The sequence below is a fragment of the Nannobrachium achirus genome (assembly GCF_963921795.1).
Source record: "Nannobrachium achirus genome assembly, chromosome: 3".
NCBI lineage: Eukaryota > Metazoa > Chordata > Actinopteri > Myctophiformes > Myctophidae > Nannobrachium > Nannobrachium achirus.
Window position 1 is genome coordinate 18,896,864 of NC_137812.1, and position 20,000 is coordinate 18,916,863.

The following is a 20,000-nucleotide window of genomic DNA, read 5'->3' on the forward strand; positions in this document are numbered from 1 at the left end:
TTACTGAACGTAAGACAACGTACCATTTGTACCAGGCCTTGCAGACGGTCATACAGGCCAGCAGGTCGGCCCGGTCCAGGTACCTGAACACGGACACCCACACCTCCTTCTCTCCTCCTCTCTCGCTGCCCACGTCCTTGAAGGAGGTCAGGGACATGAGGGAGGGAGGGGAGATGGAGGAGGAGGCGTGAGGAGCGGGGGAGTCCTCCGAGGAAGAGGAGGCCGAGCGGTCCTTGGCGGCCCGGTTCCCCCGCAGGCGTGGCCTATGTGAATACAAGATAAATGGTAAGATTTATGTAGCGCCTTTATCCAAGGCGCTTTACAGAGATTGTGCATTACATTCACCCATTCACACACACAGATTCATACACCGATGGCAGCAGAAACACATGCAAGGTACCAACCTGCTCACTGGGAGCAACTTTCAGTTCAGTGTCTTGCTCAAGGACACTTCGATACCAACTCTGGGGGAGCCCGGGATCGAACTGGGAACCTTCCGGTTCCCAAGCGGCCCCTCTAACCCTGATCCACTGCCGCGCGTGGCCCAATGGACAGAACTGCTCGCTAGATGTGCAAACACACTGACGTCTACGAAGACAGATTGCGGACATAATCTGGTCGCAATAGATGGAGGAGAGGGATCAAGTCATTCCCACATTCCAAAATTGTATTACAGTTGTGTCCAGCTCTCACTTACAAACTTCGTTAACAAAATTTCCCCCTTGGGATAATAAAGGTATCTATCTATCTAACACTACCAATGTCAAACAATAAAGCAATTAACTAAACCAGGGTCAGGCAACTTTATATGCACGGTTGCCAACATTGGCACAGGAGAGGGTGATTGCTGGCACACTGTCATAAGTCATCTTTTTAAATATAAAAAAAAAAGTTTAGTCAGTTAAATTAATTCCCTTCACATCTACAGTACATACAAATTACAGCCTGCACATAATTCTACATTCATTCAAACTCTGACTGGGGAGGGAGTGTGGGAGATAGGTGGGTCTAATGCTCTGAGCCTAATGGTCATTACATCCTGATGTGAAAGAAAAATGAAGAAAGATTAAGGTTGATATTTATAGTATATGGACCACCAAAATCAGTTGTAAATAAAAAAAAATGTTAATGTGGTGTCATAATTAAACTTAATGTAGGGCACTTATAACCTTTCAGACTCGCTCTAGAAATTACGGATTTGGTCTTATACATTGTGGGAGAACGCTGCTGCTTGTGAGTGAATGAGGGCTTCTGTTGTTTTTATGGTCCCAAGTATTCTGTCAGATATGTCAAATTATACGGATAATTACACCGCCCACCAATCTGACCACCCACCCACCTCCTTTTCAAATCCAAAAATATTTTATATTAAAACCTAAAGATATCCCTTGCAGAGAGCAGAACATGGGGGTTTTGGGGGTTGGTACTGTACCTGCCGGGTCCCCTGGTGGTCCCGCTGTCCAGGGTTCCCTCGCCCTTCAGCCTGGAGGTCTTGGTGAGAGCAGACTTGCGCTGGACGAAGGCCTGCGGTCCTCCCTGCAGTGCCACCGTGGAGGCTCTGGGACCCACGGCCGCCTCCAGCTTGGGCACGATGGAGCCTGGAGGGGAGAGAAGGCCGTGCCGTTTTAGGTGCAATCGTTGGCAACGTGTATTTAAGAACATTTACAAAATCCTCATAAATGGTTTGGTTGGCTTCACCAAAGAGGATTTATATACACTATATATTATACCGTTATACAGTAGCTGCTTCAAGTACAAACTGAAGCAAGGTTGCTGTTGTTACAGCTATCAGGCCCAGTGGAAACGTAGGCTCTTACAAGCTGCCAAATATCATAATGTATAGTAGAAGTATTATAAGTGAGGAAGGAAAACTATTCCAGTGATGGGAGGAGGCTCTAACAGAGAAGACTGTTTGACAAACACACTATGTCTGTATGGTACAATACAGTCCCCTCTGCTAGTTGACCTTGATGCCCTGCCACCACTTCCCCTTCGCCCTATGAACTGGCTCAGTGGAGGAGGCGAAAGCCCATTTAACCCATTAAGACTGGAACGCATTATTACTTTAACCATTATTTTATAATTTAACTATAAAAAATAGCAGATATACAAGCTCATAGCGAGCTGCAAGCTTGTAGATCTGCCTTTTTTTGAAAGAATTGTGACATTTTTAGCAAATCTTTGAATATATCTTTTAAAGCAAACATTTGTAACTCAAACATTTGCCTCTGGGGGGTCCCAGATAGAGAATATGTTGAGATTGGGGTCAGCGGCCATAAATATAACTCTAGTCTAGGGGTCCGTGACATTAAAAACTTTGAGCACACCACAGAAAAAAGAAACAGCTTTTTCAGAAAACCTTTAGGATTTAGAAGACATTTTTAGGTATTTTCCATAACTACTGAATCAACTAAATGTCCCTGTACGGTACCTGCTTGCCTCTTGGCCTTCTGGGGGCGCTGCAGCGTGACGGTGAGGTAGGATCCACTCAGCAGGTCGTCGTTCAGGTCAGACACCAGCAGGACGGGCGGCTCGGGGTCCGAGTCCCAGCGCCCGTCCTCCTCTTCGTCCTCATCGTCCTCCTCCTCGTCTTCCAGCGTGTCCATCTCGTCCTCGTCGGGATCGAACTCCTGGTCCTCGCTGTCCTCGTCCTCCTCGTCCGTGTGGCGCCGCCGCCGCTTCCGTCTGTGTCCGTGCTGCTGCCGCTCCTTCCCCACCTGGAGGGAGGGACGGGACTGTCATGAATTTTTATATGTACAGTCCGCGATTATGGTGTCCGTAGGAGATGCCTTGTTGGCTTACAGTATGTCATCCATGGCAGTGAATGTGTTTAAATGTCATGGACCCCCAGTTTGACACCGTTGTCGACCGGTGGAAACCTTGCACGTCCAAAACCATTCCTTTATTATTTTAAAAACATTTGAAATGAGTGAAACTAGCCAATATGCAAGCTCACAAGAAAACATAAAAAGTTTAAACATGGAGATGAATGGAAACAAATGACAATTAGGCAAACAATAACTGCGATTATCTCAAATAATTGCCATCAGACGTTCATGCAATAATTGCGACAGGCCCCTCGTTTCCCACCTCGTCGCTCTCCTCGTCTTCCTCGTCATCATCGTCGTCGTCGTCTTCGTCGTCAAAGTCATCGTCGTCGTCCGACTCCTCCGAGTCGTCTCTCCTGCGCTGCAGGCGGGAGCCTCCTCCGCGCAGCCGCACGCCGCGGCCCCTCCTCTCCCCTCTCATCCCCATGCCACCGCCGCCGCCTCGCTTCAGCTTCATCAGGGAGGAGGAGCCGGGACCCATGGCTCCGCCTCCTCGGCTTCCTCTGTGGGCGGAGCCTCCCCGCAGCAGGCTGCCCCTCCTGTTGGCGCCGTAGCCCCTCCGGATGCCGCGGCCGCGCAGAGCCAGCTTCCTCCTTCGAGAGGCTGCGTTGGGGAGGAGGAATGAAGGATGGACGGACAGGGAGGTGGAAAAGCAGAGAAAAAGGGTTAGGAAAAAAGGGACAAATGCCATTACTGTATCCTCGCATCACAAGACCTTCCACCGCCGAGGAAATACTGGTATTTGATCTAAACAGAGCTGGGATCTGGTTTAGAAAAATGGTTTGTTCTGGTTGCCGTCACATTGTTTTTGTTCCCCACATAATGCAAATCAATTAAGTTCATTCTCTAGCTGCGGTACGAGTTAGAATAAAAGATGAACATACCAAACGATTATTATAAAGTAGTTTTAAACTAGGGGAATCATTTTGGAGGTGGTTCCGGCCGCCTGATGACTACAAAATGACGTAAAAACTACAAAGGTTATTTCCTCTCCAGACCGGAAACCCGAACAAAGTATTGATCCCAGGCTATGGAGAGTGAAACGGATTAATGTGGATCTCAGATCACCGGCTTCTTGCGGCCAGCCTATGATGTCAGTTGTCTCTCTGACCCATCTATGATGTCTGACTAGTTGGCAAGGTTTCCACCAGACAGCTTCCATAGCCACCAAGCTAGTGATTCACAAACCTTTAAAGTTCAAGGATCCCTAGTTTGTTTCAGGCCACGGACCCCCATTTGATACCAATATCTTAAATCTCTCTGACCCAAATCTACACTGTAAAGTCCTGTGTTCATTTAACTGTGTGGTTCAACATGTTTCAATAATAATAACTTTGAACATCAGCGCGCCGCTGGGGTCTGCAATAGGGTTCAATGGACGTCGAGTGCTGTTCGTGACATAATTACGTCTCCGCGGAAGTGAAATTGGCAAATTTCCTCCACAATGCACCTGGATTTGCTTGTTACGGGTGCTTCAAAACGCCACTGAGCACTTGCATTGAAATGAATAGCTGGGGCGGGGTTGTGCGCTCTCTATATTATATAGAACTATGATTCTCCCTCACAAATTCAATCTCTCTAAATGGAGGGAAGATATTGTATGTGACATTTTCGGCTCTGAGGCGTAACTAAAGATACCGATATTCTAGACAGGCCAATCACACACCTTCGTCGTCTTCATCGCTGGCAGAGTCGTCCCCGTCTCGGCTGTGTCTGTGGTGTCGGTAGATCTTAGCGATGCGCGAGTCCAACAGGGAGGTGGACTTCCGCTTCTGAAGACCAGGCGAAAAGGAAAGAGGGAAGGAAAGGAAGGAAAAGAGAAAGCAGAGAGAGTGAGAAGAGGGGTGAAGGTGAGGAAAGGGATTGTTTTTTTTGTTTTTGTTTAGGTTTTTATAGGAGAAGCAGCGAACAGGTAAAGAGGACAGTATGAGCGAGAGAGTTCTATACCGTTGTTGTCAGGCAGAAAACTCATGTCAACTTTTGGGGGTTTTTAAGTAAATTAACAGAAGTACCTCCACTCATTTCTTCCATTTTAAAATAATTATCTTCTTTGTGTTTAACACTGCCCCTGCCTAACCGGGCTGAGTCGTGTTAGCGTTGCCATGGTAACCAGGTAAACAGACGCTTGCTGCGGGAGTTGGTGAAAGATGCTGGTGCATACGTCATGAGTCGACGCAACGCGGCCATCAGCAAAATGGAGCAACTATTCTCCAATGACTCCTGTTCTATGCTGTAACATAAACACGGCTCTATCTCTGAATAAGGTGCAAATAACGCCGAAAAGGGCGCTCTTTTTCACGGCTACACTCTTCCGTGATGGTCGGCCCAGGTTAGGATTTTAGTTTCTCCTTCCTGTAATCGCCAGATTACACAACATGAACACGGCTTCCGGGGCTCTTCAAAATAAAAAAATGTCTATGGTGGCAGACAAAATTATAAATGTTCAAAAAATAGCAAGCTTACAACGGTGTCGTGACGAGACGTGTTGTGAGCTTGTAGCCATTTTTGCTACTCATCATCAGCACCACATGTAGTGCTTCAGTAGTTAATGGTCTTAACTTACCAATGGCAACACCTTTTCTCCTTTAGGCGGCTGTGAGAAGAGAGAACATCCGAGTGAGAGAAATGTACACAACACACAGCAAACAGGGGTGGGGGGGGGGGGGGCACCTTTGTTCTCTAATGGCTCTTTTCCTGCAACGAAGCGTTAACCCATAACCTGACACTTTACAGAACCCACGAAGGTTGGAGATGTTTTCTTCCCCCTTCTATTATAACCAGAAGGGGAAAGTATGTCATTAAAAAGAAAACTCGACTTGCAAGCTCACAAGCTGAGTTCTCAGTTCTGAATGTCTTGTCAATGCAGGGAAGTTTGTTGTGGAACAGTCTACCAACTACCATTTGAGACTGTATTGTATTGTATGCTCCGTTTTGTACAGTGTGTTACTTGTTTTAATGCTGGGAACAAAGATAAAAAAAAGTGTATCTCTTGCTGAATCCAGTGCCATTTACAGTGCATTTTATGTATTGTTCATTAATACATGTGGTTGTCCCTCCCAACTTGTAAACAAATACATGAGATGAACCAGTGAAATATGCTTCATGGCATCATACAGTTCTTCCCTTAGCTCCCGAGGTGGAAAACAGCCATTAGTGAGAAGATCCCAGGGTTCTCTAAGGACTTGTGTGACGGGGCATCTTTTGGGGTTACACACACACATTGTATGTACGACTGCTGCAAACACAAGAACAACCGACCACGCATGGATGAGCAGCCGTTAGGTTCCTTTAGAAACCCCACATGTGGATCCCTCTCTCCTTCATCCTTCCCCTCTTCCTCACACTCAGCCAGCCAGCAAGCCAGTCAGACAGTCAGCCAGCCAGTCAGAAATCCAGATAGCCAGTGAGTCAGAAAACCAGTCAGACAGCCAGTCAGTCAGAAAGCCAGTCAGCCAGCCAGTCAGCACTGTGATGGGAGAGCCAATGATCATCAGGCTATGTTTTCCCCAGGTTGACTGGAGGGGGGGGGGACACGAGGAAGGGAGCGCTTGTTTTTGCTTCACGTGAAAAAGGATTCTTGTTAAGTCACACTGCTTGCCATGGGAACTCGCACGGGAGGGTGTTTTCTGCAGGTCTTTCAGTCCGAGTGTATCAAAAAAGCAACCCAGTTAAGGTGGAGACGACCTCCCGTTGGTCTGACCAGGTTAACATTCACCAGGTAAGCATTCACCAGCGTCAGCAGGTTAGCATTCACCAGTGTTAGTTTTACTGAGGTTAGGGTTAGGTGTATCTCCGTCCCCCCTACTTTTGGCACCTCCGCGCAGCCAATCACAAGCTTCCGCTGCCTTAACCAAGTTGCTTTTTTGATACACTCGGACTGAAAAACCTGCAAAAAACACTCTCCTGAACTCGCACGCCTAGCACCAGCGCTAATTCTGTCGACTAGAAATATGAAGAAAAATCTTCGATTGATTTAAAGGATATTTAGGTTCACAAAAACAAGCGATCCTCCAACTCAACCCTCCTCGGGAAAACAATGTGGTGAACAGTAGCAACAGCAAGCGGATGGACACAAGGGAGAAATCACTGAGCGTTTTACAAGCTTCAGAGGATGTACTGTTAGCACTCTGACCAACTCAGGAAGTTCTGCCCACAATGTTTGTGGGCAGAAACAAGCTGCTAGAAATGCACACTTTAAGAAGTGTCCCAATCCCCAACAATGGCAACACAACCGTGAAATGGCCACTTAGATGTTAATATTATCAGGCAAACAGGGATGCAGGGAAGTGAAATGACCTGATAGACAAGCTTCAAATCTTCTCATCAAGTCTCATCGTTCTGCGATGGATATTTCAGCAGTTATGTACGACTGTGTTCATCAATATTTTTACTCTCTTTTTACTAAAGAGCTGTAGAGGTGGGGGGGACCCCCGTTACTGAACAAACACTCTAGCAAGGATTACTATCAGAATATAGAGCTTCAACCTTTTTACACCACCTTTAACATTCCAAGGGAAGACGTTTCTGGCCTTACCCTCACATTCTCAACTTTACAGCATCAATTCACTGCCAGTCAGATGTAAGAAAAACTTCCAAGTTGAGCCATTTAAATAAAGAGTGGAGCCTCTTCTCTTGGAAACTGGGGGAAGGGGGGGGCGGGAGAAAAAATAAAAATAGCGAGGGAACAGAAAGAAAAAAGAAAACGCACGGATGGATGTTAACGGAGAGTAGGCGGGGCCTCTCACCAGTCTCGAGCTGATAGGCTGAGAGGGCAGAGGGGCCGCCACCAATAGGAGCGTGGCGGCAGAGGAGCAGGAGGGAAGAGGAGGAGGAGGGGCCGGAGGGAGGAAGCCACAGCGGACCACCTCCCCGTCCTGTTGGGGGCCTCCAGGGCCCCCCACCGCCACACACGAGGGCCCGGGGCCCAGCCTGAGGAGCAGGGCGCCGCCGTGGGGGCGGAGCTGATGCTGGGGCTGCTGATGCTGCGGGTGGTGGTGGTGGTGGAGGGGTCCGACCACCAACGACTCATCACTGCCCGACGACTGACCCCGTTACGTTCACATAATACAGAACAGTAAGCAAAAGGGAATGGAAAATAGAATAGAATGGGGGGGAAATGAAAAGTAAAAAAAATGTTTTTAAATCCCAAATAAACAAAAAGTAAATGAAAAATATACAGAGAAATGAAATAAACAAATAGTCAAAGTAAAATGGGGGAGGAAACAATATGAAAAAAAAGAAATGTTTGGATACAATCCCAGAACGAAATATAAAAAAAAAAAAAAAGAAATATACCAAAGAATAAAACCAAATGACAAAAGTCAGACGGGAAACATTATATCTGTTAGTTTCACAAACACACAGTTTAGGAACGCATGCATACCGAGAAACAGAAATCACGTGAGAGTTTGTGCGTCTGGTATGTTAACATGTTTTCCCTCGTTTCAGAGAAAAACTAAGCGTTTTAACTTTTGTGTGAGTAAATGGATGCCTGACAGACAGCGTGTGTACGTAAGCACACTTCTTTAGGATTGTTGGACCCCCAGTAGCAGCCACCAAGCTAGCAGCTACTCTTCCTGGGGGTCCAGACAGTGTGTTTGTCATCATCATGAGGTGGCTACGTACCTCTGGGTCAGTGATTCCTTGAACACACTTAGGACACTCCCAACAGCTGGGCAAGTCTTTATTCACCACCCCGTCACCATGAACCTGCACAAAGACCCACAGAAGATGACATTTAAAGACCTAGTGAAATGAAAAATATGTCTTTCACACTTTTAGAGCTTATCCGTGGTAATCATATGGGCATTCCTAACACTAGATGCAAATAAATAAGACACCCCTTGGCCCCCTCCACTCAACACAGTACATAATCTGCATACAGCACAAAGCTGCTAGGAGTCACAGAAAAAGTGAAACCAAGTGCCACAAAACAACGTGTCCAAAGGACAAGTACATTTTTAACAAACAATTTATTAGTTGTCCCAGACAACAGGACAAGCCTTAACCAATTTAGGCCTAGAATTATTTAATGCTTTAACTATTGAAAAATAGCAGATATACAAGCTCACTGCACAAGCTTTTTGCAAGTCTTTGAATATCCTTTTAAAAGCGAACATTTGTAACTCAAGTATTTGCTTCTGGGTGGTCCCTGAAACTAGTTGGGGCGAATCCGATACTTCTGTGACCGTGGAGAGCGATGGTACGTTTTGTCAACTATGAAGGTTAAATAACAAATTGAGCTCCCATGCCCCTCGCAAAAATGCGGGCAAAAATGTTTGACAGACGCTGAAAGTTTGTGAGAAACAGCCCATCGCTCTCCATGGAGACAGAATTATCGGATTCGACCCAACTAAACATATTTTGAGATAGGGGTCTGAGGCCAAATACATGTCATTTTGGCGTTCCTTGACATTAAAAAGTTTGAGAACCACTGATTTAGAAGAAGGATTTAGAAGACATTTACAGGATCGGATATACAAGCTCAAATCGTGGCACTTGGTGCCGCGCTGTGAGCTTGGATATCTGCTATTTTGTAATAATTATTAATGTCATGCCCTGATAGAGCGACACAAATCTGTGTGTGTGTGTGTGTGTGTGTGTGTGTGTGTGTGTGTGTGTGTGTGTGTGTGTGTGTGTGTGAGAGAGAGAGAGAGAGAGAGAGAGAGAGACCCACCGTGAGACAGCCAGGATGGACGATCTGGGCACAGTTGGAGCATTCCATCAGCGTGAAGGCCGGGTCTCCTGCCTCCTCCTGGTTGGGCTCCTTACAGATCTCACAGACCGCTGACAGGGGCAGGCCAGGCTGACAGGACAACAACACACCACATGTTCTGTTCAAATGTCCATCATAAAACACTCAACGTTGAGGCTCATTTCACTGCTCTGTGTGTAGGCAGCGTGGGAGTTAATGGAGGGGGGTTGTAAATCCATGCAACGTTATTGTAAATCCATGCAATTTTATAAGGAATATCCCAAGTGCCCTGGAGAGATATTGTGCATATGAGGGTCAGGCAGTACTACTCGTCAACCAGTAGGCGTCCTACCCTGACACCAGGGTCTAAATGTCACTATGGAAGAGTAGGGAGACCTCCTCCAATCACTGCAGATATACTAGTTATAATGTGTTAACATACTCTATCATACAGATATACTAGTTACTGTATATTTTGTTAAATCTACCATAAAGATGATTAACAGTTTTACTGCCAGATTTATTATTTATTTATTGGGGCTGGTGCCAGCAAAAAGCAGCTTACCTTTGGACCTATTGGACCTATTCTATGTGTACTTTAGCCAAGCTGGCGGCAGAGGGCAGCCTTATGCAAAGAATGGATGTGAAATGGCCCTCCCCTCTTTCCGTCGTTCAGAGCATAGAAATGCATAATCTAGATCAGGTCCACAGAGAACAGCCAGGAAGTGAATTGGACATCATTGATGTTTACATGTGGTTGAGATTTGAAAGCAGCATTACGGGAGATGTTTTTTACTGTACACACCCGTGCGACCCCTCATCAGCTTACAGTCATCAGACAAGGTAAAACAACGGCCGTTCGTATTGGCAACGCGCCGCCGTCAGAAATTGGGACGAGCGTTAGCGTTCGAAGCGGTAAAAGAGTGAAGTTTCAGATTGCAGTTACAGTATAAACTAAACTCAAATGAGAGAATACATAAACACAAGGCCAGGCAGCGACACTCACAGCGAGACATTGGCGCAGGACACAGGTCTGTTTGAGCTTCCCCGGCCCGCCAAACTTCTTCATGTCCCTGCAGAAGTTGCAGTCCCCGCATTCTGTCCTCATGCACGCCTCGCAGCGCTTGCACCTTTACAAACAAACAAACATGAAATCACAGGAGGAAAGCACAATTTACACTGTATGCAGTAAACCAGTGGTTCTCGAACAGCGTGCCGAGAGGGCACACTACTGTGCCATGAGACAAGTAGGTATAAGACGACCACCCATTATTATTGCAATATACTGTGCAACTATACCAGTAAGACACCTAAGGGCGAAAAGCCCTAAAGGGCGAGGTCGCGCCATGTCTTTCTTGGCCAGTGATGTATATCGGGCCAGCTACCCAAAAATGGAGACCCCTAGTACCCATAGATATTCACAGATATGGCCTTAATATTGATGACATCCCTTTTATGCCCATGGGCATAAAAGGGATTTGGTTCCCCTGGCATCACAAGGATCTCCATATACAGTATGGGCATGAAAGGGATTTGGTTCCCCTGGCATCACAGGGATCTCCATATATGGGCCTAAAAGGGATTTGGTTCCCATGACATCACAGTGATGTCAGAGCATGATGTCAGAGCCTGAGTCAGCGTGATGTCAGTGTATGCATATTGTCACTGTTGTGCGGAAACAAATACATTTTGTACGTTTTTTTGCAAAGTAAAGCCCTGCTTCATCATACAAGGTCTCGTTGGTGCGAGGCGTTGTGTGCTTGTAGATCGTTTGTTTTCACTTGTTTAAATCATTTTTAAAATGATGAATAAAAAAACGAGCTAACGGTTTTGGACATACAAGGTTTCCTCACGACAACAACGATACAGTATGTGTGTGTGTGTGTGTGTGTGTGTGTGTGTGTGTGTGTGTGTGTGTGTGTGTGTGTGTGTGTGTGTGTGAGAGAGAGAGTGTGTTTACCGGACTCTGCGTCTTCTCAGGACCGACATGGAGGAGGCTGGTTTCTGGGGTCGTGGGATGACCGGGGTGGTGGCTAGTTTAGGACGAGGAGGGGGAGGGGGAGGAGGGGGAGGCTGGTACCACGACGGCTGGTGGAGGAGGAGAGGACCGCTAGCGTTAAAGTGTGTTAAACATCAACAGTCACAGTTCAATGTGCAGATGATAGATTTTTCTATATTATACTGCTTAGACCACTGGTTCCCAATCAGTGGGTCGGCACCCAAAGCACGTTTCATGAATTAAAAACAAAATTCAATGATTTCTTTCTGTAATTTCATGAAGAAATCAAATAAAAATCTAATAACTGCCATAAATTAGAACAAATGTTTAAGTAGTGAAAATACCCGATCTACAAGCTCACAATGCGGCGCGAAGGTAGGATCTGATCTTGTAGATCTGCCGTTTTCACTAGTTTGTGTCCTGGCAAGCGTCTAGTCTCTCTTTTGGGTTACAAGCAAAAAGGTTTGGAACCACTGGCTTAGACTGATGATAGGTTCTTGGTTTACCTATGATCCTATTCTAATTTCAGTTTTGATGTATTACCTCGTGTTTTCCTTGCTTACTGTAAATTGCTCCAGATTAAGAGCATCTACTAAATGCCTAAATTGTAAGGTCAAAATCTAGTGAGGATGGTAGCTGCTTGGCAATTAAACAAAATATATCAAAACCGGGTTTAAATTGTACAGCGGAGATGCCGTGTCTTACTCACTTGCTGAATGTAGTTCCAATGGTTTGTCTTCTTATGCTAGACAGAATCTACTCCATTGAGTTTAATGAATTTACCAAAACAAAACAAATAGGCAATATATAGGCAACAAAAAAACTGTGTGCCAGGAACACTGTTTGCCTCCAGCCCGATTGTTTACACTGACTGACTCACAGTGACAGACAGCACCTGGGTCTAATCCACATAATTAACAATCAACAACAGAAGGTGGGGTTTTGAGGTCAATTAGCCCTTCGCTATGCCCCTCCTAAACCCGTGCTTGCCCAATGCCACGTTTAGCGACAGGTTACTAAGGCGGGTGCCTTGGCAAGCTGCCATGGCGGCGTGCAGCAATAGCACCCAGCTGCAGACTAAGTAACCTGCCTCAAACGCACGTCTAGGAAGAAAACAATAGCCTATACTAAAGTCAGATTAACATACAGTACACAAGTGTTACCAGTTATATTTTCTCATGAAGTGCTCCTAAATTATTCCAGTGGGTTTGTGTAGGTCAGTGCAATCCGTTCTGTTTTTGTTTCAGTGTTTGTGACACGGAAGCGAGTGGGTGGGACGTTCGCGAACGAATCGAGTCTTTTGAACGGCTCTTTGAAATGAACGATATAATTCGGTTCATAGGGAGCCGTTCCTTTCTAATGAACAGTGTTGGGAAAAGTACTAAATATATTTACTTAGGTAAACATATCAATACTGCAATCAAGTTTGGAATGTTATTAATGTACTTAATATTTTGTGTTTTATTAATGAGTAAAAGTAAAATAGTATTGGTATCAAAATGTACTTAAATTAGCCTACCAATATTAGAACGTAGCCTACTCATTATGCAGAATGTCCTGTTTCACAGGTTTTCCAATGAGTAAAATGTAGAAAAATCATTTGCAAATAGCTGATCTACAAGCTCACAATGCATTGCAACGTGACACATTGTGAGCTTGTAGATCACCTATTTTCAAATGCCAGAAATGTATCCAATGGCAAAAATGTATAGGCCTATTTGGGTGGAAGTGATTTACAATCATAATCAAAATCTACAAAGTAACCAGTAACTAAAATGAGGCAGTCTTTTGAACGGCTCTTTGAAAGGAACGGATCTCAGAGATCCGGTTCACTTCAGAGAACCATAAATCCCATCTCTATCTAGCAGCCAGACTCGCGGTACAGCGATGCGCGCCGCCATGGCAGCTTGCCAAGTCAGCTGCGTTAGTAACCTGTTGCTAACTTGGCATTGGACAAGGACGGCTTTAGGAGGGGCATAGCGAAGGGCTAATTGGTTTGAGAATAATTATCTTTTGCACACAACAGAAACCAAAACTGAAAGTGAGCGGCGGTGAACACTTTTCCATTACGTCTAAAGGCCAGTCCACACCAATGCATCTAGTCGCAACTCCTTGAACATTCAACTACTTGCAACCATTATCCCCAATGGCAGTTTTAAGGAGTTGCATTGCTGTGGACAGGCCTTAAACTTTTGTTTGCATTGGTGCGTTCTGGCCATTATGAGCATGCAGGCAGGGTCTTTTGATGCCAGCCTGCGTGCAAATAGTAGCCTGGGATCGCTTCCAATTTCTGGCTTTTGATCCGGTCGGGAGCGGATGGCATCCTACAGTACGTCATTTTGTAGTCAAAACGGACTACACTTTGGCAGGAAATACCAAACCGGAAACAGTTTTAACCCAAAACAATTCCCCGCGCTCAATGACATCATTTTAGTACCTACCCAATAAAACCCTTGATGCTGCGTAGTTTGGCTTATTTTTTGAAAAGTTTGTTTGGTAAAGGCCTATCCATCTTTTAGTCCAACCTGCAGCGACTGGCAAGACTACACACTCCTCTAGCATTTAAATAGGGATTGGGGAAACAAACAGGGAACCAAAACAAAGCGACACCGCTTCTTCTGCCATCAGGTCTTGGATGCCATCCGGTCTAGACCAGATCAAACAACCTGTTTAGTAAACAAATACCAGGCTTTCCCCCGAGAAAGCCTGGTGACAGTTTAGCGCATAGTGGTTGTCTGATAAGGGATGTTAGGTACTGCCCAGTCCTAGGCTGGTTTTCATGAAACATGGTGGGAATTATCAGTAGGTTACCCTGAAAAGAGGATTTTTTAATTTCTTTTTTTATTCTTTTCTCCACATTTTTATCCCATGATTTTGTAACCCATTGCCTAAACTGTAATCCTGGGCGCTACTCTCCCCCGAACTGAACTTGCATGCTTCTTCATCTGTCACCTGACAGGGGGGAGTTTCCCCGGGTTGGATGTGGCGAATGGAAGCAACACGTTATTCCAACCAGTTCCTTTCCCCTCCATCAGATTATTTATATAACAAAGGATTATGGTGCTCACCCTCTTGGGCCATGTGATGAGGGGTTTCCCCGTGTAGGACAGCTTGGGGTTGTCATTGGTGTGTTCCTTCAGCAACACCTGGAGGAGAGACGTACAGGAGGAGGAGAGGGTTAGAACTAGGGATGAGACGATATGAAAAATTATCGTGACAAAATAAATCACGATTTACGATATTATCGCAATAATCAAAATCCTTTATCCTGGGGTGGAACATTTGCCAAAAAATAGCCGATCTACAAGCTCACAAGGCGTCGCAACGAGCTTGTAGATCGGCTATTTTTTTGGCAAAGACATTTGATAGAGAGTGAAAAAAGACCGTATCAAGTACATACTATATTATAAGTACCTTTTACCAATTAGGGTTTAAATGGTAACGGATATGCAGCAAATAAAATAAATAAAAGGTGAATTGATCCCAGTGCATGACGGAGGATAATTTCATGATAAATTCAATCTCCACAATACGATTATCGTGTTTTTTATCACGATAAACGATAATATCGATTATCGTCCCATCCCTAGTTAGAACTGTGATCCATAAAGTATGTCAAGTTCTCCAGTAGGAGATATGTTCTTGCATTCAATACGAACATCCTGAAATCCAATTATAACTGATAAAACCCATGTCCCCTTCATTGCATTGTTATATTGTTGTTGATGTACTGACATATTATCTTGCTTATTATATTGATGTATTACCTGCTTATTGTAAGTCGCTTTGGATTAAAAGCGTCTGCTAAATGCCTAAACTGTAAACTGATTCGATTTGAACACGCACACACAATCGTACATCGTGTAGGGCCTAAAATGTATGCTAATTAGTCGGGCCGGGCCTCGGGCCAGCCCAGTTAGGGCCGGGCCTTCATTTTCAGGCCTGTTGAGAACTCTATTGAGAACCACTGCATTGTGGTACCTTGACGTGTGCGATCAATGCAGGGGCGTTGTGTATCCCCGCGGGGACACATTTCTTATTACCTTGACGTGTGCGAGCAGTGCGGGGGCGTTGTGTATCCCCGCGGGGACACATTTCTTGTTGGAGGGCAGAGACTCCAGCTTCCTCAGCAGGTTCCACAGGCCCTCCAGTTCGTAGGGGGTCAGGTGAACCTTGACCCCGGGCTTAGCGCTCAGCTCTGCGGCCGCAGCAGCGGCGCTCTCCTCCTCCTCCATCTCCTCCTCCTCCTGCTTCACCTCCACAGACCCTCCGTCTGCCGGAGGAGGAGGCTTCTTCAGACCTGCAGCAAAACAACCCGAGGTTAACCTTTGACCCAGTTAGGCCTAGAACTATTTTATGCTTTAACTATTAAAAATTAGCAGATCTACAATCTCACCACGCGGCACCGAGTGCAGCGCTGTGAGCTTGTAGATATTCTTCGAATATATATTTTTAAAAGCAAACATTTGTAACTCAAATATTTGCTTCTGGGTGTTCCCTGGAACAACATATTTTGAGATGGGGGTCGGCGGCCAAATACATGTAATTTTGGGGGTCCTTGACATGAAAAAGTTTGAGAAAAGCTATCACACTTTTCTCTCATTCTGTGGACCTAAATGACCAAACTAATAGATGAAACAGAAATAAAAAGTACGGCATGACATCACAGGTTCAACCCTATTCCTTGAGCTTTTGGGCCTGTGGGTTCCCGACTAGGAATAAGCCCAGAAGCACCAGGGGGGAAGTGGCCAAACCAGGTTCCTGTTTTACAAACAAAAAATGATTTTTCTTTTTTTTTTTTTTTTATTCTCCTCCTTTGTTTTGTTTTTTATAAATCTGGGAACAGATTCCCAGATTGCCTTTAATTAAACTAGGGCTGCACAGCAGAATCCTATGCGTGAAATTAACTTAATTTAACAGTAGAATTTTATTAACTGTGGGGGGCATGTTACTGAATTCCAACTTTCATGTTTTAATGCACAATGTGCATTAAATGTTTCCAGATATGCTGCATGGCATTGACCTAGAATTATTTTTTTCACGGTTCTAAATTAATATGTATTGTAACTATGAATTAGCAATTATTTGCGCCAAGCAACAATCTATCACAAAATAATGAATGAATAAAAGAAGAAAGGGACAAGTAACATAAAACACTGGTGACATGCACTTTCCATTCTAGTTCTAGGCAAATGCAACACTGCCCCCTAGTGCATATGCCAGTGTTACATGAAGCAGGCACAGGCATCACTTCATGGGAATGTTTCCAGCTTGATTTGTCTTCAACAGGGGGTCATGGACCCCTATGGGGTTCTCAGAGTTACTACAGGGTGTCCTCCAAATCTCAACCAAGGGGTCCTTGGACAGAAAACCTTGAGGACCCCTGGTCTATAGCCCTTACTGTACATAAACACATGGTTGCATTGGGTGGTTAGGTTTGTGGGCAGAGGTGTGCATGTATTTTACTATGTGGGTATGCGTGTGTGCACGTGTGTGCACGTGTGTGTGTGTGTGTGTGTGTGTGTGTGTGTGTGTGTGTGTGTGTGTGTGTGTGTGTGTGTGTGTGTGTGTGTGTGTGTGTGTGTCTACTGTATACCGATGCCGAGGGAGTGTTTCTGGAACTCTGGAGTGAGGTAGGAGGTTCTGGTGATGCTGAAGACGTAGCGCTCCAACACGTACCAGCACATCTCAAAGTAGAAGGGATAGCGGAACTTCACCGGTACCTGGTTAAAATATACACACACAGGTCTACCATTAACCACAGCAATTTAACTGGTACCTGGCACAGACAGACAGATAAGACACCCCAGCATTAACTACATCAACAACGTAATATTCACACTTTATACTTTAGTTGCTTGCCAAAAATAGGTAATCTACAAGCTCAAAACAGGTCACACGGCAACGTGATTTGAGCTTGCAGATCACCTATTTCCGGAGTAAAACGCTCATCTGTGATTTTTACCACATTATAATATGCCATTGTCTTTTCTTGTTTTATTGCGACAGAAGGTCGCAGTTTAATATGAGAAACGTGTTCGTCCGTCCGTGTAGACATGTACACATTTTTGCGGCCTATGGGTTTGCCACTCTGACATCATGCTCTGATGTCACTCTCTGAGATCCCTGATGTCCACATCATTGTGGGGCGAGGTCGCTTAAAAGGGCGAGGTCGCTTGTCGCCCTGAGGCAACTTACTAGTATTTTACAGTTTATGTCTGTTGTCCATCCTATGCAAAATTGCATGCGTGTGTGCACGTGTGCGCTCTAACCCGTGTGCGGTCTTCTATGTTGCAGATGTTGAGCTGCATGAAGACGTTGAAGCTGTGAAGGAAGTTTCCTCCAAACACCATGGTGTCCACGGGGGTGTAGACTGCATGGATCCACCCTGAGTACACACACACAAGCACACACACACACACACACACACACACACACACACACACACACACACACACACACACACACACACACACACACACACACGTTGAAGGACTGTACCAGTGTATAGTGACAAGGGATGGGACGATAATTATGAAAATGTCATATCACAATTATTGTGACAAAATAAATCCTGGGGCGGAACATTTGCCCAAAAATAGCCGTTCTACAAGCTCACAACGCGTCGCAACAAGACATTTCATAGAGAGTGAAAAAAGTCTGTATCAAGTACGTATATTATAAGTACCTTGTACCAATTATAGAGGGTTTATTTGAGGAGACTCAGGAGGAACTCGCCTACGGTTGCCATTGCCACTACCACCACATATACTGTACATGTCCCACTTCCGATGGAAGTGGACGCCATCATCGGATTCGATGGACAACCATAAGCAAGTGTGTGTGTGTGTGTGTGTGTGTGTGTGTGTGTGTGTGTGTGTGTGTGTGTGTGTGTGTGTGTGTGTGCGTGTGCGTTCGTGCGTGTGTGCGTGTGTTCGTGCGTTCGTGCGTGTGTGTTCACCTGAAGGGATGATGAAGGTAAAGCCCTGCTTCAGCTCTATCCTCTGGCAGTCTGTGGCTCGGTCTCCCAGGAAGAGGTCTCCCTGCTTCCCTGACAGCACCCACTGCTCGTACAGCTCCAGGTTCTGAGGGGTGGGCGGGATCAGCCAGAACACCTGAGGACCACAAGCACACCGTCACCACCATTGCTCCCGGTGAGCAGGTTGGTGCCTTGCATGGTTTCCTCCGCCACCGGTGTATGAATGTGTGCGTGAATGGGTGAATGTAATGCACAATCTCTGTAAAGCGCTTTGGATAAAAGCGCTATATAAATGCACCATTTACCATTTACCACACTACTGAACACCTGACACAAGCGCACCATCATCACACTACTGAACACCTGAGGACCACAAGCACACCGTCACCACACTACTGAACACCTGAGGACCACTGTTACGCCCACTGGGCCTAGGGGTGTTTGCGGGGTAACAAAGGCAAGGTGGTGAATGCCAAAAAGTAGTTTTATTACACACAAGTTTACAGATAAGTGCAAATTAGGTTGCTCTGTGATAATGGGTGTGACAGGGTAAAGTATTAGTAAGACTTTCGCTATAGTAGTTGTCACTGTGTTATCACTCAGGTAGGGGCGGGTTTGTTAGGCTAAGGTTAGCGTAGTCAGTCAGGGAAGTATTTGGGTAATTAGTCAGTTAGTTAGATTTGGGGGTTCATCTTTAGTTTAGGGATAGTTCTGTATTTGTGTTTTGTTATATAGGTGGCTGCCCAGCCCTGTCTCACCCAGTATCACAGAGCAACCTAATTTACACTTATCTGTAAACTCTATTAACTTGTGTGTAATAAAACGACTTTTTGGCATTCACCATCTTGCCTTTGTTACCCCGCAAACACCCCTAGGCCCAGTGGGCGTAACACACCGTCACCACACTACTGAACACCTGAGGACCACAAGCACACCATCACAACACTACTTATTTTAAGATATGAAAGTGAACTTTTAACCTGTTTAATTAATGACCTCTTTCACTAAGGAAAGGATTCCAAATAACCCTGACGGCTTCTTCCTCTCCTTGCACAGTGTTTTGTATCCTTGATATGTATTTGTTTTATTTAGAACAATGTGCTAACAGAACTAAACTAAACTTAACTAAAGAGCATGGTATACTAATAATTTAAAGTTATGCAGAATCGTGATCATTTGATTGGTGAGTTAAAAGGGTTAAAACGGCTTCCACCGGTGTGACTCCCCCCACCTTGCATCCACTCAGTATGTGGTACCAGACAGACGTCCCTCCAAAGTCTATGTGGAAGTCTGTGTAACATCCCTCAACACTCATCAGACAGTACCTGAAGACACAAAGAGAGAGACACACACACACATAAACAGAGATGGAAAATCCCCAGTGTGACTTTAATTCAGAGAGTGTACAAAGGGGAAATGTTGTTAAATGATGTGATTTTAAGTGGAAATGGAATTGCAACTATATAAAGTTGGACAGGGATGTGACCTTTTTTTTTTTTT

General features: G+C 45.2%; 1 protein-coding gene across 3 annotated transcripts in view; it reads right to left on the reverse strand.

Moving 5' to 3' along the window:
• kdm2aa (lysine (K)-specific demethylase 2Aa) overlaps window positions 1-20,000 on the reverse strand; it is a 34,892-nt gene that overhangs the window by 4,431 nt on the left and 10,461 nt on the right. For 2 of the 3 annotated variants that reach the window (XM_080721901.1, XM_080721902.1), the window contains exons 7-23: window positions 19,732-19,825; window positions 18,483-18,636; window positions 17,794-17,909; window positions 17,118-17,244; window positions 15,565-15,821; window positions 14,590-14,667; window positions 11,483-11,610; window positions 10,529-10,652; window positions 9,505-9,633; window positions 8,454-8,537; window positions 7,574-7,870; window positions 5,392-5,421; window positions 4,495-4,600; window positions 3,091-3,431; window positions 2,432-2,717; window positions 1,433-1,598; window positions 24-263 (exon numbers count right to left, since the gene is read on the reverse strand). In XM_080721901.1, coding sequence (XP_080578027.1) covers window positions 24-263; window positions 1,433-1,598; window positions 2,432-2,717; window positions 3,091-3,431; window positions 4,495-4,600; window positions 5,392-5,421; window positions 7,574-7,870; window positions 8,454-8,537; window positions 9,505-9,633; window positions 10,529-10,652; window positions 11,483-11,610; window positions 14,590-14,667; window positions 15,565-15,821; window positions 17,118-17,244; window positions 17,794-17,909; window positions 18,483-18,636; window positions 19,732-19,825 — 2,757 coding nt within the window. The remainder of the gene's footprint in view (window positions 1-23; window positions 264-1,432; window positions 1,599-2,431; window positions 2,718-3,090; window positions 3,432-4,494; window positions 4,601-5,391; window positions 5,422-7,573; window positions 7,871-8,453; window positions 8,538-9,504; window positions 9,634-10,528; window positions 10,653-11,482; window positions 11,611-14,589; window positions 14,668-15,564; window positions 15,822-17,117; window positions 17,245-17,793; window positions 17,910-18,482; window positions 18,637-19,731; window positions 19,826-20,000) is intronic. The other variant, XM_080721903.1, reaches the window with a different exon arrangement.